Here is a 13084-nt window from a genome sequence, read left to right as displayed (position 1 = left end):
CTCGTCGTCGTCGATCCAGGCCACGGTTGTGGAAAAGGAAAAGAAACAATCGCTCGCCGGTGCTTGGTATGCGCGATCCTGACGTTAAACGTCTTGCTCGGTTGTCGTCGGCACCTCGGAAACCGGTCCACCCCCAAAACGCAAGTCCCGGTCGTGTGTCCTCTTGTTTACCCCAGCTGACGTCGGAGAATGACTCTCACAAGAGGTGGACGTAGTAATCCTTGTGCTCTGTTCTGGAAGAAAAAAGAACGTCACGCGGTCTTCGAGTCCGACAGCAGCAGAAAAACCTCCAAAGTCAAAAGCAGAAGACGGAAGAGCACGAAGAAAAAGGAAGCAACGAAGACGGTAGATATATGCGGTGCAACAGATGACGCGCATTCAGAAGGAATCCCAGACCCGGCGGCGACGTCGGAAAGATAAGACGAAAATGGAGGACCTGCGCTGCGGGCGTGCGAACAGGGGGGGACACTACCTAGAACGGGACTTTGGACTTTGGGAAGGTGGGGTTTACTTGTGATTCAAGCCTCTTTTACTAACGAATTCCCGGCGTGCGGTCCTTCATCACTTGAACTAACAACACGTGTAAACAGCAGGATTTCTGATTAGCAATATGTGTAATACAGAATTTCAATTCATCAGTCATTGGGTCCTGGAAACATCATAGCGCAAGAAAAGATAACAATAGCTCACCTTAAAAAAACAACAACACCACGTTCTGGAGCGCGCGTTCCAGGCAATCGGAGCCCCGGAAGCGACACCCTCTCCCCCCACCCGCAAATGGAAGGCCGCACCTCCCCGTAAAACGTCGCACGGCGCTCGCCGCAAGCCGAACGCAGCCCCTCCCCTCAGGTCCTCCCCGCTCGGGGGTTCCCCAAGCTCCAAGTGAACCCTCCTCAAGCTCGAACCCTTCTCCCTACCTGACGTCTGTACAACCTCAATATCCCCCATGACTGTCTCATCAACTACCTTACTCAATCTCCCCAAGCCACGATCCAATAAGCCCTATTCCCTTGTCCACCACGCAGGCGTAACACAACACGAACGACGCCATGACCGCAAAGATGCCACATGATCATCACAATCGATAGTCGATAAGAGCTAGTTCCCCTGATAGGCAGGTCGGATTACCAGGCTTGGTCCGGTCTAGGCCGCACCACACCGACGCGGCTGAATCCGTCGATCTCCGTCCGCTGCGACGCACCTCGGACGCGCCACCCTTCGGAAGAACCATCTGTGATGCCGGGTCCTTGCATTCCCTTTTCGTCGATCCCCCGCTGTCAGAGCTGCTGTGCCTGGTCTGCTTCAGTCCAGTCGACTACGTGTCACGAGAATCCGGTTTGCATGTCGGACAAACCAACCCGATCGGATATTTTGTGACTCTTGTTGGACACATGTCATAATGCTTCTAACCACCTTCTTTCACACCGAGTCATAACAAAGACTGAAGTAATTGCTCTCTCTATTCTTGTCCTTGTACTACCATTAACAATTGACGCCCTCCCAAAAAACACTAAACTTTCTAACGCAGCGTGATAAAACAATCATAAAAACAAGATCCGTAGTTTGTACAACAATTACGCCGTCTAGAGTCATCAATACCCGACATTCATCATCTGGTATCCCCGCCTTTTGATCATCATCGCGTAAGTTCAAATCATCCACACCTTACGCAGCAGCACCGGGTCCCTCGTGGTCGCCCGTGACGCCGTTGGACACGGGGAGATCCTGCGAGTACTGCTCCCAGTTCTGCAAGATTGATGCGATCTTGGGCGAGTTGGTGAGCTTGTACACGTCCTCAAAGTACTCCTTGGTGATCGCGAAGGGCTTCGCAGTCACGTTGGGGATGTACTTGCCAACGAGCTTGGCAGGGTCGATCGTCGTCTTGTTGATCTTCTTGAGAAGGAACGATCTGAAAGGCTTGACACCGGACCGCAGGAAAGTCGAGTGGAAGGGCACGTCGATTCCGCGGAGAGGAATGGTGGCGAAGCCACGCTGGAGCTCAAGGGGCGTAGGCTTCTTGAGGGTAGCCTCCGCGCAGCCCTTGATGATGTCCTTCAGGGCGCCCTTGGCCTCCTCGAGGTTGGCCCGCATCTCCTCAATGTCGATCTTCTGCTGCTTGAGGAAGTTGGTGACGCCGGTGAGGGTGTCGAGAGCACGCAGGTCACCAGCAGCGACGTACTGCATGTTGGCGATGTTGTAGTTGACAATCTCCAGGAGCCAGCCAGTCTCCTCGGCAATGCTGTTGACGATGAACTGGAGAGCCTCCTCGTTGAACGTCTTGGAGATTCTGCTGGGGTTGATGGCGCACATGGAGTAGTTGGAACGGCCGGCGGCGTCACGCTCAACAGCAACCTGCATGGTCAAGCCACGGTAGAACACGACCGACACCAAGCTCTCAATGGGCATGACCTCGGCCAAGGCAGCGAGGGCAGAGTATTCACCCAGGGAGTGACCGGCGAAGGTGCAGTCCCGGGGAACAAGTCCGCGAGAGCGCATGTCCTCGAAGCTGGCCTTCTCCATGAGGGTAAGGGCAGGCTGGGTGAACTGAGTGGCCGACAGCAGACCGGTAGGGGACCGGTAGGTGTACGAGGTGGTCTTCTCGTCAATCTCCTTGAAGATACGCTCCGACTTGATGGATCCATCGGCAGCAACGGTCTCGAAGGTCATGGCCATGTAGTTCTGGCGGATGGCCTTGCCACGAGGTCCACCGAAGTGGACGGTGAGCTCCTTGGGGTTGTTCTTGACAATGTTGGTGATTGAGAAGCCTGCAACGTGTTAGTGTATGTTCAACAGTAGATCGTAGCGTCAAGAATAACCTACCGTAGTTGTCCAACAGGTACTTGTCGGCACGGTCCCAGACCTCCTTGGCGACGGGGCTGCTGGCATAAAGTTCCATACCCATGCCCTGCTCCTGAGAACCTTGACCAGTGAAGACGTAGGCAGTGACGGGCTGCTCGACCTCGGCCTCACCGAGAAGGACCTTCTCTTCGGTCTCCTTGTTGCTGGCCTCGACCTTGATGATCTTGCGACCACCAACCATACCAACGTGCTGAAGCTTGACATCAAGGTCATCGTTAGGCAGAACCATGCCAACAAGAGAAGCGTGGAAGCTGCGGACGCGACCGATGTTGTTCTCGGCAGCCCAGGTCTCGACCAAGCTGCGCACGGCGGCACTGGAGTACATGCCGTGGGTGATGGTCCCGGGCAGGTTGGCGTAGTTGGCGAAGACGCGAGAGACGTGGATGGGGTTAAAGTCACCAGAGACACGAGCGTAGTTCTCGTTGGTGGCAGGGGCACGGAGCTGCAGGGGAGTGCGGCCGCTGAGAGGAATGGGGTTCTCGAAGTGGAGGGGCTGGTCCAGAGGAGTACCGTTGCGCTCAAGGTAATCAACGACGGGGTTGCCGTTAGACTGGCCGGCCTCGTAGTCGACGCTGGCGATCTGGATGACCTCCTTGGTAGGCAGCTCCAAGAGGACCTGGCCCTGGGTGGCGACACTGCTGAAGACGTTCTTAGTCTTGTAGCGGAGGAAGCTCTGCAGGCGGAAAGTGAGGGTCTGGCCGAGCAGGTCGAGGTCGCGGGGCATGTCGTCAGTGTTGAACCACTGCTTGGACTTGAGGACGGCGACATCCTTGCTGGTGGCGAGGTGAAGCTGGATGGGCGTCTCGATCTTGCGCTGGAAGGTGTTCTCGTAGTCGGTGTAGGCGCCGCGGTACAGGAACTGGGAGGTGACGTCCATGACGGCCTCGCCATCGCGGTAGATGGTACCGCAAACCTCAACCATCTTACCAGACTCCTGGTTGATGACGGCGTTGATCTGGGCGGTGGTGGAGACCTCGTCGCCCTTCTGGAGAGGCTGGGCACCGGGCTTCATGCGGAACTCGTTGGACAGGTGAACAAGCTTCAGCAGATCACCATCGATGGTGCGGGGGAAGATGGGCTTGGTAATAGCCTTCCAGCCAACAACGATGGCAAAGTCCATGGGGGCGTAGACGGTCTTGCCAGGGCGCTCGACGAAAGCCTCGCCAGTGTTGCCAACGGCGTGAACGAAGTCGTTGATGTCCTCACCGGTGATGGTAGCCTTGCCACCGTCAAACTTGCTGGCGACATCGGCATCGAGGTCAAGAGTCTCGTCGCCGAACCACGCACGCCAGTAGAACTCCTTGATGCGGTCGTTGCGGCCCTCCATCACCTCGTGAAGAGGGGCGTAGCCAGCCTCAGGGTGGTAGGTGAACTTGAGAGGCAGGGCAACGGGCTTGCCGAGCGCGGTGGTGTCCTTGATCATGTTGACGACAACCTCGTTGGTGCCCTCGAGCTTGACTTCGATGACCTCAACGTAGTGGTTGTGGCGAGGCTGCTCCTTGACGACGATCTTGGTCTTCTTCGGGTCCTTGGGGTAGTGGATCTCAACGAAGAGGCCACGGGCAGGGGCGAAGATGCGCTTGATGGGGTTGGTCTGGAACTTCTGACCCTGCACAACAACCTCAGAGGTGAGGAGAGCATGGCGCCAGCTGCGGTCAGGACCGGCAAGGAGAGACAGCCAGGCATCGAGACTGGGCAGGGTGGCGTTGGGCGCAGTGGACAGGCGGTAGGTGTTCTTGTGCGCATCATCGTAGGAGACAGTAAGGCCCTCGACGTCCTCAACAGGGACGTCGGTCTCGATCAACTTGCCACCGAAGTACTCGATGGTAGGGATGGACTTGGCGTCTCCCTTGTAGAGATCGCGGGTCAAGTACTGGACGTGAGTCTTGTGGATGCCGTCCAAAATGTCCTTGATAGGCTCGTCAATGACCTTGGAGTACTTGACGGCGGTGGGACCCTGAAGAATACAGACACGTCCAACATCCTGGCCGGGAACGGCGTCGAGGTCCTCAGACTGCCAGAGGGAGTCCTTCTTGAAGTAGAAGTCGAAGTTCTCGTCGAAGCAGGGGATGAAGGGAACAGGCTTCTGGAAGGGGAACATGCAGAGCATCAAGAAGTGCTGGACATCCTGGGCGTTGATGAGCTGAGTCTCGGCCTCAGGGTAGTGAGACAGAATCCTCTCGACAGTCTCGTAGGGAGTGTCAAGGTCCTTGAAGTCCTGGAGCTGAGCAGCCTGGCCGGGAGTGGAGGTGAAGCGCTCCTCGACACGGCTGATGAACTTGCCGATGAAGGAACGGAGCGTGGGGTCGATCCAGCGCGACTGGTGGCGGACGTAGAGAAGGTCGACCATGCGGCGAACAACCTCACCGTAAGTCATGTCCTCCAGGTCGACAGCCTGGCCGGCACGGTTGCGGCCGAACCACGGCTTCTGGAAGTCATCGTTGAGCTTCTTGATGATGTAGTCGCGGTTCTTCTTCAACTCTGGGACACGCTTCTCCTTGGGCAGAGAGAAGATCTTGCGGTCCATCTCGGCCCAGAACAGAACACCACGGGTGGCGAGCTTGTGAATGGGCTCACCCATCTCGGAGAGAACGGTGATGACACCACCGGTAGGGCCCTTGTAGGACTTCTCCCACTCACTGTCCTCGACACCAGGGGCGTCAATGATGGCCTGCTTGGCAGCAGGGCTGGTCTTGGCCTCCTTGGCAACCATCATGCGGGAACCGAACAGAGTACCGTCGAAGGGCATGGGAGGGTAGCCGTAGTTCTTGGACCACTCACCAGTAAGGTAAGGGTAGGTGTCCTCGGCACCACCAAAACCACTGCCGGCAACGAGGATGAGGTTCTCCTGGCGACGGATGCGGCTGTACATGGTCAAGATGGGCTGGTGGAAATCCTCGTAAGAGTGGTGACCACCGCCGCGACCACCAGTCCACTGCAGAAGGACGGGGAAGGTGGGGTTGGCCTTGGCGATGTTGATGACGGACTGGATAGCATCGACGGAACCAGGCTTAAAGCTGATGTGCTTCAGACCAAGGGTGTCAATGTACTCCTGGGCAACCTCGACGGAAGGAACACCGGCACCGATGGTGAGACCCTCAATGGGGACACCCTCAGCACGGAGCTTGCCGAGCATGGGGATCTGCCACTGCATGGCACGGGGGTTGACGTAGATCAAGTTGACACCGATTCCACGGCCGGCAGGGATGGCACCCTCAATCTTTCGAAGAGCGGCGGTCATCATACCGGGGTCGAAGTAACCACCTCCAGCCAACTCAATGTGGTATCCAGCGTTCATGGTGGCGGCCACGAAGTCCCAAGGGACCGTGCAGGGAGTCATGCCTGCAACGACGATGGGAGGGAGACCCAGAAGACGGGACATCTTGGTGTCAACGTACGTGTCACCGTTGGAGTTGGTAACCAGGCGAGGGCCGAACTCCTTGACCCAGTCGACGGCGTACTTAACGGCGTGCTCCTCATCGCGGTCGAAGAGCTCAGGCTTGTAGCCAACCTCGGTGATGCTGCCATCGACAGTACCAGCAAGAATGACGTGGACACCAGTGCCCTCCTTGTTGCGGCTGGTCAAGACGCCGAGACCGGAGATACCACCGGGACCGAAGTCAAGAACGTGAGTCGCCTGAGGGAAGACGGTAGCCTTCTCCCAGTTGACGGGGTCTCTGGTGATGAGACGAATGAGGGTAGGGATGATGTTGCCCTGAACCTCTTCGCGCAGGTCCTTGCCGGTGTTGGTGTCGAAGACGGCGGTGCCGAGAGACTTGGCGTCAATCTTGATGTTCTTCAGGTCCTCGTCAATGAGCTCCGTAGCCTCAGCGAGGTACTTGCTGTGGAAAGGAGCAGTGATGGGGAGGAAGCGGTGGACGAAGCGGAGCTTGCGGTCGGTGTGGGGGATGCGGTTCTGGTCGAGACCGACAGGTGCCTTCACCTTGCGCAGCTGGGCGTTGAGACCGTACAGAGACATGGGAGGACCGGTGACCACCACGTTGCGAGGGCTGTTGATGAGAGAGATGGAGATGTGGCGGTCTGCGGGGAGGTACTGGTTGGTCGCATCGATGTGCTTCTGGACCTGGGCCTGGGACAGGTCTCTGATGCTGAGCATGGGCGTGGGAGTACCCTCGCCGTTCTCAACGGACTCTCTGATCATGGTAGGGGTCAGAGAAGTGCGAGGGAACACCTGTTGGCTGCGAGCACCGATCCAGAAGAGGATGGTGAGGGCAGAGGGCGCGATCTCCTTCCACGAATCCCATGACTCGGCAGCAGCAGTGGCAGCAGCGAGCACGATACCTTGGGAGTGACCGGTGGTACCGCTGATCTGCTCGCGCAACAAACCGGGGTGAACGCCGAGGACCTTGCAGGTAACCTCGTAGTGTGCGAGCTGAACGAGACCGATCAAGGGGAAGCTGACAGGGGCGGAGATGAGGTAGTCGATATCGGGAGTAGCGTCCTCATCCTCGAGCCACCTCAGAATATCCAAGCCCTTGGGGTACAGCTTTTCAGCCTTGGGGTCCTTGGACAGGTTCTGGAGGAGCTCTGCGGCATTGTGAATGAGCTCGCCGACGAAGGGCTGGTATGTCTTGTAGATCTCTCTCAGCTCGTCGAAGTACTCCTCGATGTTGCCCTGGCCACCGAAAATGGTGTAGATGTCGGCAGAACCGTCATCAGCGGCGCGGAAAAGCGCTGAGCCGTAGGCCTTGATCGAACGGCCAGTGGTTTGTCTGGCCTGGTAGTAGCTGCGAATGACAACCAACTTCTTGGCGTCAATGCCGGGGAGGGTAGCGACGAGGGCGTGGACCTCGTTGCCCTGGAGGAAGCCTCGCTCGAACTCGTTAAGGACGAGCTTGAGGACCTCCTCGTAAGAACCCGACTCGTCGTCCTCACCCTTCTCGACCTCGTCGGCGACGAAGCCCATGTATCTCGCAACAAGCTCGGCGACGGACGAAGGCTCGTCGTCCTGAGCAAGCTCATCTGTGGCGGTGGGGAGGGTGGCATTGAAGCGGTCCTTCAACTGCTGGGCGTGGAAGTGCAGAGCCGTTGGCACGAGGAAAGAGGTCTCGAGGGAGCCGTGGCGGAGGGTGAGAGGGCGGAGAGAAGCATTGGATCGGGGGGTAGAGACGCCCGTCTGCGGGCCGGTGCCGGTGCCGTACATCGTGATGGCGGTTTTGGGGGGTATCAAGAGGTAGAAGTTTTTTCGTGGGTAACGAATGGAGCTGTGTCCGCCACGTGTTAGCCGAGATATGTTCGTTTTTCGGTCTTGTTCTGGCCTCTCTGTCGAAGCAGAGTCTTCAATGGCTGCGAATTGGGTAAAAACGGCGGCGGCTTACCTGTGTCTGACTCCGTGTACTCAGCGAAGAGCAGGAGGCAGTGAATGCAAAGTGCTCCGGGGCGGCGGTGTGGGAAGGTGGGCGGCGACGCAGGAGTGGTCGTGGGGTTGTAATAGTAGTAGCGGTACGTTACGTCTAATAAGGACGGGTCGTCTAGAGCTGTCTCTCCGATTCTCCGAGAGCAATAGAGAGTCTATGAAGGACAAGAAAAAAGAAAGAGAAAACGAGAAGACTGCCCTGGCCGAAGAGTCCTTGACGTGAAGTTTGTGGGAGAGGAAGAGAGAGGGAGTGGCAGATGGCAGGTTAAAGAAGAGAGAGCTTGGAGATCAAGGGAAGGTTGGGAGGGTGTGCAGCGGTGGTTATGATGGGCAGGCGAGGCAGTTGAACGGCATCCCTTTCGTTTTGCGTGTGGTCTGGGTCCTGGATATTGGGTCTTGGGACAAGCTGCCCGGGTCACTCACTCTCACTCTCTCTCGCCCTCTCTCAATGGGGACTGGGATGATTGGGGACAGTGGGATTGAGATACATGCATCCCAGGAAAGCAGAGGTACCAGCACTTTGAGGAGGGCGGCGTGGGTGTGGATGTGTTTGATGGGTCCTCACTTGCTGTGAGGCAAGGTAGGTGAGGTCAATACGGCCAACGTAATTGGAGGTTTCGGGTTCCAGTTTTGGAGAAGGTACAAGTGGGAGGTTCGTCGTGAACTCAACGATAAAAAAATAAAAATAAAAAATTTAGGCCGGGCCTTTTCGCACACTCTCCGTCCCGTCTCTGCACTTTTTTTTTTCCTTGGAGTAAGGTGCTGGAATGAATCCAGTTGGCCCGGGCTGACGGAACGTTTCTGTTGTTACCGTTGGCCGATGGTGTTGCTTGTCCCTCACCCCGCCATCTACAGGGAAGGAGTGACTTGACGAGGCGGGCAGAGGATGTACCTTCCTCCCGCGACTTGGTGTCTCCAACACAGCAAGAGCAGCCACTTCTGTTACAAGACGTGCTCTTTCCTCTCATCTGGCGGATCGCAAAAGTGCTGCGTCGTGGTGGTGGTTCCTGCCTACCAGCATCTCCAAGTCTCAAATCTCAATGTCTCGCCAAATTTTTTTAGTTCTGTTGGGGATGGTCGCACACCACACCCACCCCTCGAGCTCCACCATTGACTTCATGCAGCCCGAGTGATCCGCAAGGGTGCCGCGTTGGAGAACGGGCGGCAATGTACCGATACCTTTTGTTGGCGGGAACGCAGCGACGTCGACTTGGCTGGATGGGGCCGGGAACGCTGGCAGCTTTTCCTGAATCCTCCCTATTTTGGGTCTTTTTGGGGACATCGACACTTTTCAGCGAAACCAATCAGTTTTCCGCATCTTTCCCGGATTCTCAACCCTTCAGCCCGCCGCGCCTGGCCGAACGCTTCACCCTTCACGCCTCACGCTTTGCCGTTTGCCGCCAGGACTCGGGACGCACCAATACTCGGCCAAACGGCAGCATCTTTCGGCTCTTCAAAACCAGACCGTTTCGAACCATCTTGCCTCATCTCGATGTCCCGGCCGATAAGATGCCGAGATGCTACCCCGGATGCAGGAAACTGACGATGACAACACTCGACCCGAACATCGCCGGTCTATTTCGGGTCTACACGCCGTCTGCTGTTCTTTCACTCTCGGATGGATTCGCGGGCTGCCTCTCAGCATCATCAACATGTTGGTGTTCTGTCCTTTTCCTACCTGCTCCATCTCTGCCTTGCCGAGCTGGACCCTCGATTGGTACTTCTGGATTTGGAGGGGCCAGGTCCAGATGCTGATGAGCAGAATCCGACCAACCAAAAGTTCCCGATACCTCATGGCCCCCCGTTTCGTTCCCGCAACTCCCTGGCTGTTGGCAGGCGGTCAATGTCGAACAGCGTTGTAACGGATTTTCTGCCGGCTTTCCATCCCCACCGCTTTCACCCCACGCCTGGGGCTGATGCTGGGCAGCTGGGGAGCACGAGAAATGCGCGGGACCCTGAGGACGTGGAAGGATGGAAGGGAGACACCGCCCGGCATGCCCAGGTACAGGTACAGGTACCGGTACCGCCACCGCCCTTTTTGCTCTTTCTTGGCTCCCTGGGGCGGGAGCTATCGCCTGCCATGCCACGCGGACGCTTGTCGGGGAAGAGCAAGCCCCTCAATGGCTGACTTTTTTTTTCCTGGTTCATATCGAGGGGCATCATTCCAGTCAACAGCACAAACCGTGGCGCGCAGGCAAGACATCAAGGCAGCTAATTACTGCATGGACTGATGCGGGAGAAGGCTGGAATTTGAAAATCTGCAAAATCTGCACAATGTCCCAGAACGAGAGCCAATAATTGGTTTCCCTGACAATGCCTCGGAGGCGTCGAAGAAACTTGGAGGTGGCCAGAAACAAGCGGCGATCCCGCTGCGACTCCTGCGCATCGCAATTGTTCCTCGACTGATGAGTTTCCCTCAAATCCAGATGATGGAGTCGACTGGAGTTCCCGTCTCTAACCACAAAGTCTCTAGGCTTGTCCAATGTCCTTTGCAGAAGCGGAGCAACCCATCGCGACTCGCCGAAAGGTCAGCAGTGGCTAGACCGGATGATATTGTGAACATTCGCATAGTAATCAGCACGGCCAAAGTCAGCTCCCTCCCAAACGGATTTCAGGGCTGGAGCTGAGACGCTCCCCCAAGAAGCTTGGGTCAAGTCACGTCGCTCTTGGAGGTATCGCTACATGCCCAACTCTGGCGGGTTCCTGGAGCAGCGACCACATTTTGCCCCTCCACATCCCTCCATTTCCCATCTTCCCCCCTTCAGATTCTGCGAGTTCGAATTCGGTAAATCTGTTGCTGAGGACTCGACGTCGCGGCTGTTGCTTTCCGGGTCCCCGTTTGTTGACGGGCCAGGCTGCTATCATGACACCACTTTCCCACAACTCGTATTATTGAGCCACGAACACGTATCGACCATCACTAATCCGCCGATGACGCCAGCAACAGAGTTCCTTGGAGGCGAGCCTCGTTCAACAGCCTTCCCGCCAAGCTCCAACAAGCTCCAAAACTATACTTGGTTGAATGTCGCAACATTGAAGAGTTGGCCAACAGGAACGCCGCGATAAGACGCCGGCCGATAGGAACCCGAACAGAGTTGAGGGTCGTCGGAACGGGTACATCCAGCTGGTCCTGGAGCTACATTGCCATTGTACCCAGGGAGCTTAATGACAAGGCCAAGCTTGGTGTAGTCTAAGACACAGAGCCTCGCGCCGGTCTAACGCTTCCTACGTGCGCTACTCGACGTCGAGGGGCAGGTACGGCGCCACTAGACCGAATTCAACATTCCGACAGCTCGGGAGAAGGACGCGAGGGAAAGTGGCAGACACGGCGAGCTCAGACAAGACGCGCCACGAAGCTATCCGTCTTACCATCTTGATATCTCGGGGTAAGATATCTACATACGTTTTGAAGCTGTCTCGCTCTGCCTCATGACATGGCATCAAGCGGCAGGCTGGACAGAAACGGAAGACAGAAGAAAGCAAAGGGATCACGCACGGAAGGAGATACTTTCTGGCAGCTTGTCAATATTGGCTACTGCTGTAAGCCATCTGATGCATGCAGCATGATGATGATAATGCACCTGACAGCTTGAAGCTCTCCGCACAGATCCAGCACTGACTCCAGTCTGGGCTGATGACCAGAATGCTTGGCCAGAATCTTTCATGCCATCGTAGCCTCTTCGAAATCAGCGCGACTTACATCACGATGAATACTAATCTCATCCCATTGCCGCAGTTATTATCCAATCTCTCCGACGGACGTGATGGTGTTGAAGCGCCAGACGTCAAGGCAAGCAAGCAGTGACGACGTCCAATATCCCTCCCTGGCGTCCCTCAAAAATGCTCCACCGTCCCACCCTGCATTCCCCCAATGAAATGGTTTTGTGGGGAAGGGCCCCCTGATCGTCCCATGCTCGATTCGGTTAAGCGTCTGAATATGGTTGAGGAGCTCTGGTACCGGTGCCGTCTGGCGCCGCGGCGACTGCAGGAGAGCAGCTTCCCACCTGCATGGGGGGAAGAAGAGACCGCCGGGAAGTCCATCGTGAAGTGAAGCATGGCAAGGGATCCACTTCTTTTTTTCCCTCCCTCCTTCTTCCCTCGCAAGAAAAAAAAAACACCGAGAGAAACAGAAACAGCCAGTCGAATGTCTCTTCGCGCCCAAGTATGGGTACCCTGTGTACAGTACATGGAGATGACGGCAAGTAGCGGTACCTCTGGCCAACCTCACACTCCAATCCAGTACAATCCAATCCAATCCATCCTCCTTTCTCACGTCCACACCCTTCACCACCGCTTCCTTGAGCCGGTGGGGGCCTTCGCCTGGTTCAACAATCGTCTTTTTCCTGCTGGTCCCAGCACATCCAATCCCTCCCTTTCCAGTTGGTGTCTCTTCAAAGTCCCCCCAAGAAAGTCAATCAAGTGCCAGTGACCCGATATCGAGGGGCCAGAGCCACCATCTCGACCTTGACTTTCATTTTCCATCATATCCAAACCTCTTCCCTTCATCCGTGGCTCTGCCAGTTCCATTTCCTCCCACTTCTTCATCTCCCTCGCTCGCCTCCCCCAGATTGTTCCTCCCTCTCTCTGGCGCGGACTTAATCTCCCTTGAACAGCCCACCCACCGACTGTCCAGAAAAAAAGTCTTGCGAGCTTGTTTGCCCTGCTTCTCTCATATACCCACGCAGGCAACACCAACAAGACGTCTCTTAGGAATCCGACCTCCCACGGCTCCAACGAGACTATTTCCAACAAAAACGTCACTTCGTCGACGACGACTTTAATCTCAATTCCCCGGTTCTCCTCCCAGCTCCGTGTAATTGAGCTTCCAGCTCCTCCCAGCTGCCCAAC

The 13084-nt window shown here is 56.4% G+C and overlaps 1 protein-coding gene across 1 annotated transcript; it reads right to left on the bottom strand.

Annotated features, from left to right (window-relative positions):
• Positions 1 to 1665: 1665 nt before the first annotated feature.
• CkaCkLH20_09385 (fatty acid synthase beta subunit dehydratase) lies at positions 1666 to 8023 on the bottom strand (the record flags this gene model as incomplete). The annotated part of the gene is made up of 2 exons (XM_038892100.1): positions 1666 to 2765; positions 2821 to 8023. The coding sequence occupies 2 exons, from the start codon at positions 8021 to 8023 to the stop codon at positions 1666 to 1668; spliced, it is 6303 nt and encodes a 2100-aa protein (XP_038742683.1).
• Positions 8024 to 13084: the final 5061 nt, after the last annotated feature.

This window comes from Colletotrichum karsti, assembly GCF_011947395.1.
Source record: "Colletotrichum karsti strain CkLH20 chromosome Unknown Scaffold33, whole genome shotgun sequence".
NCBI lineage: Eukaryota > Fungi > Ascomycota > Sordariomycetes > Glomerellales > Glomerellaceae > Colletotrichum > Colletotrichum karsti.
The sequence above is the reverse complement of the archived record's forward strand: the minus strand, read 5'-3'. Positions and strand labels throughout refer to the sequence as shown.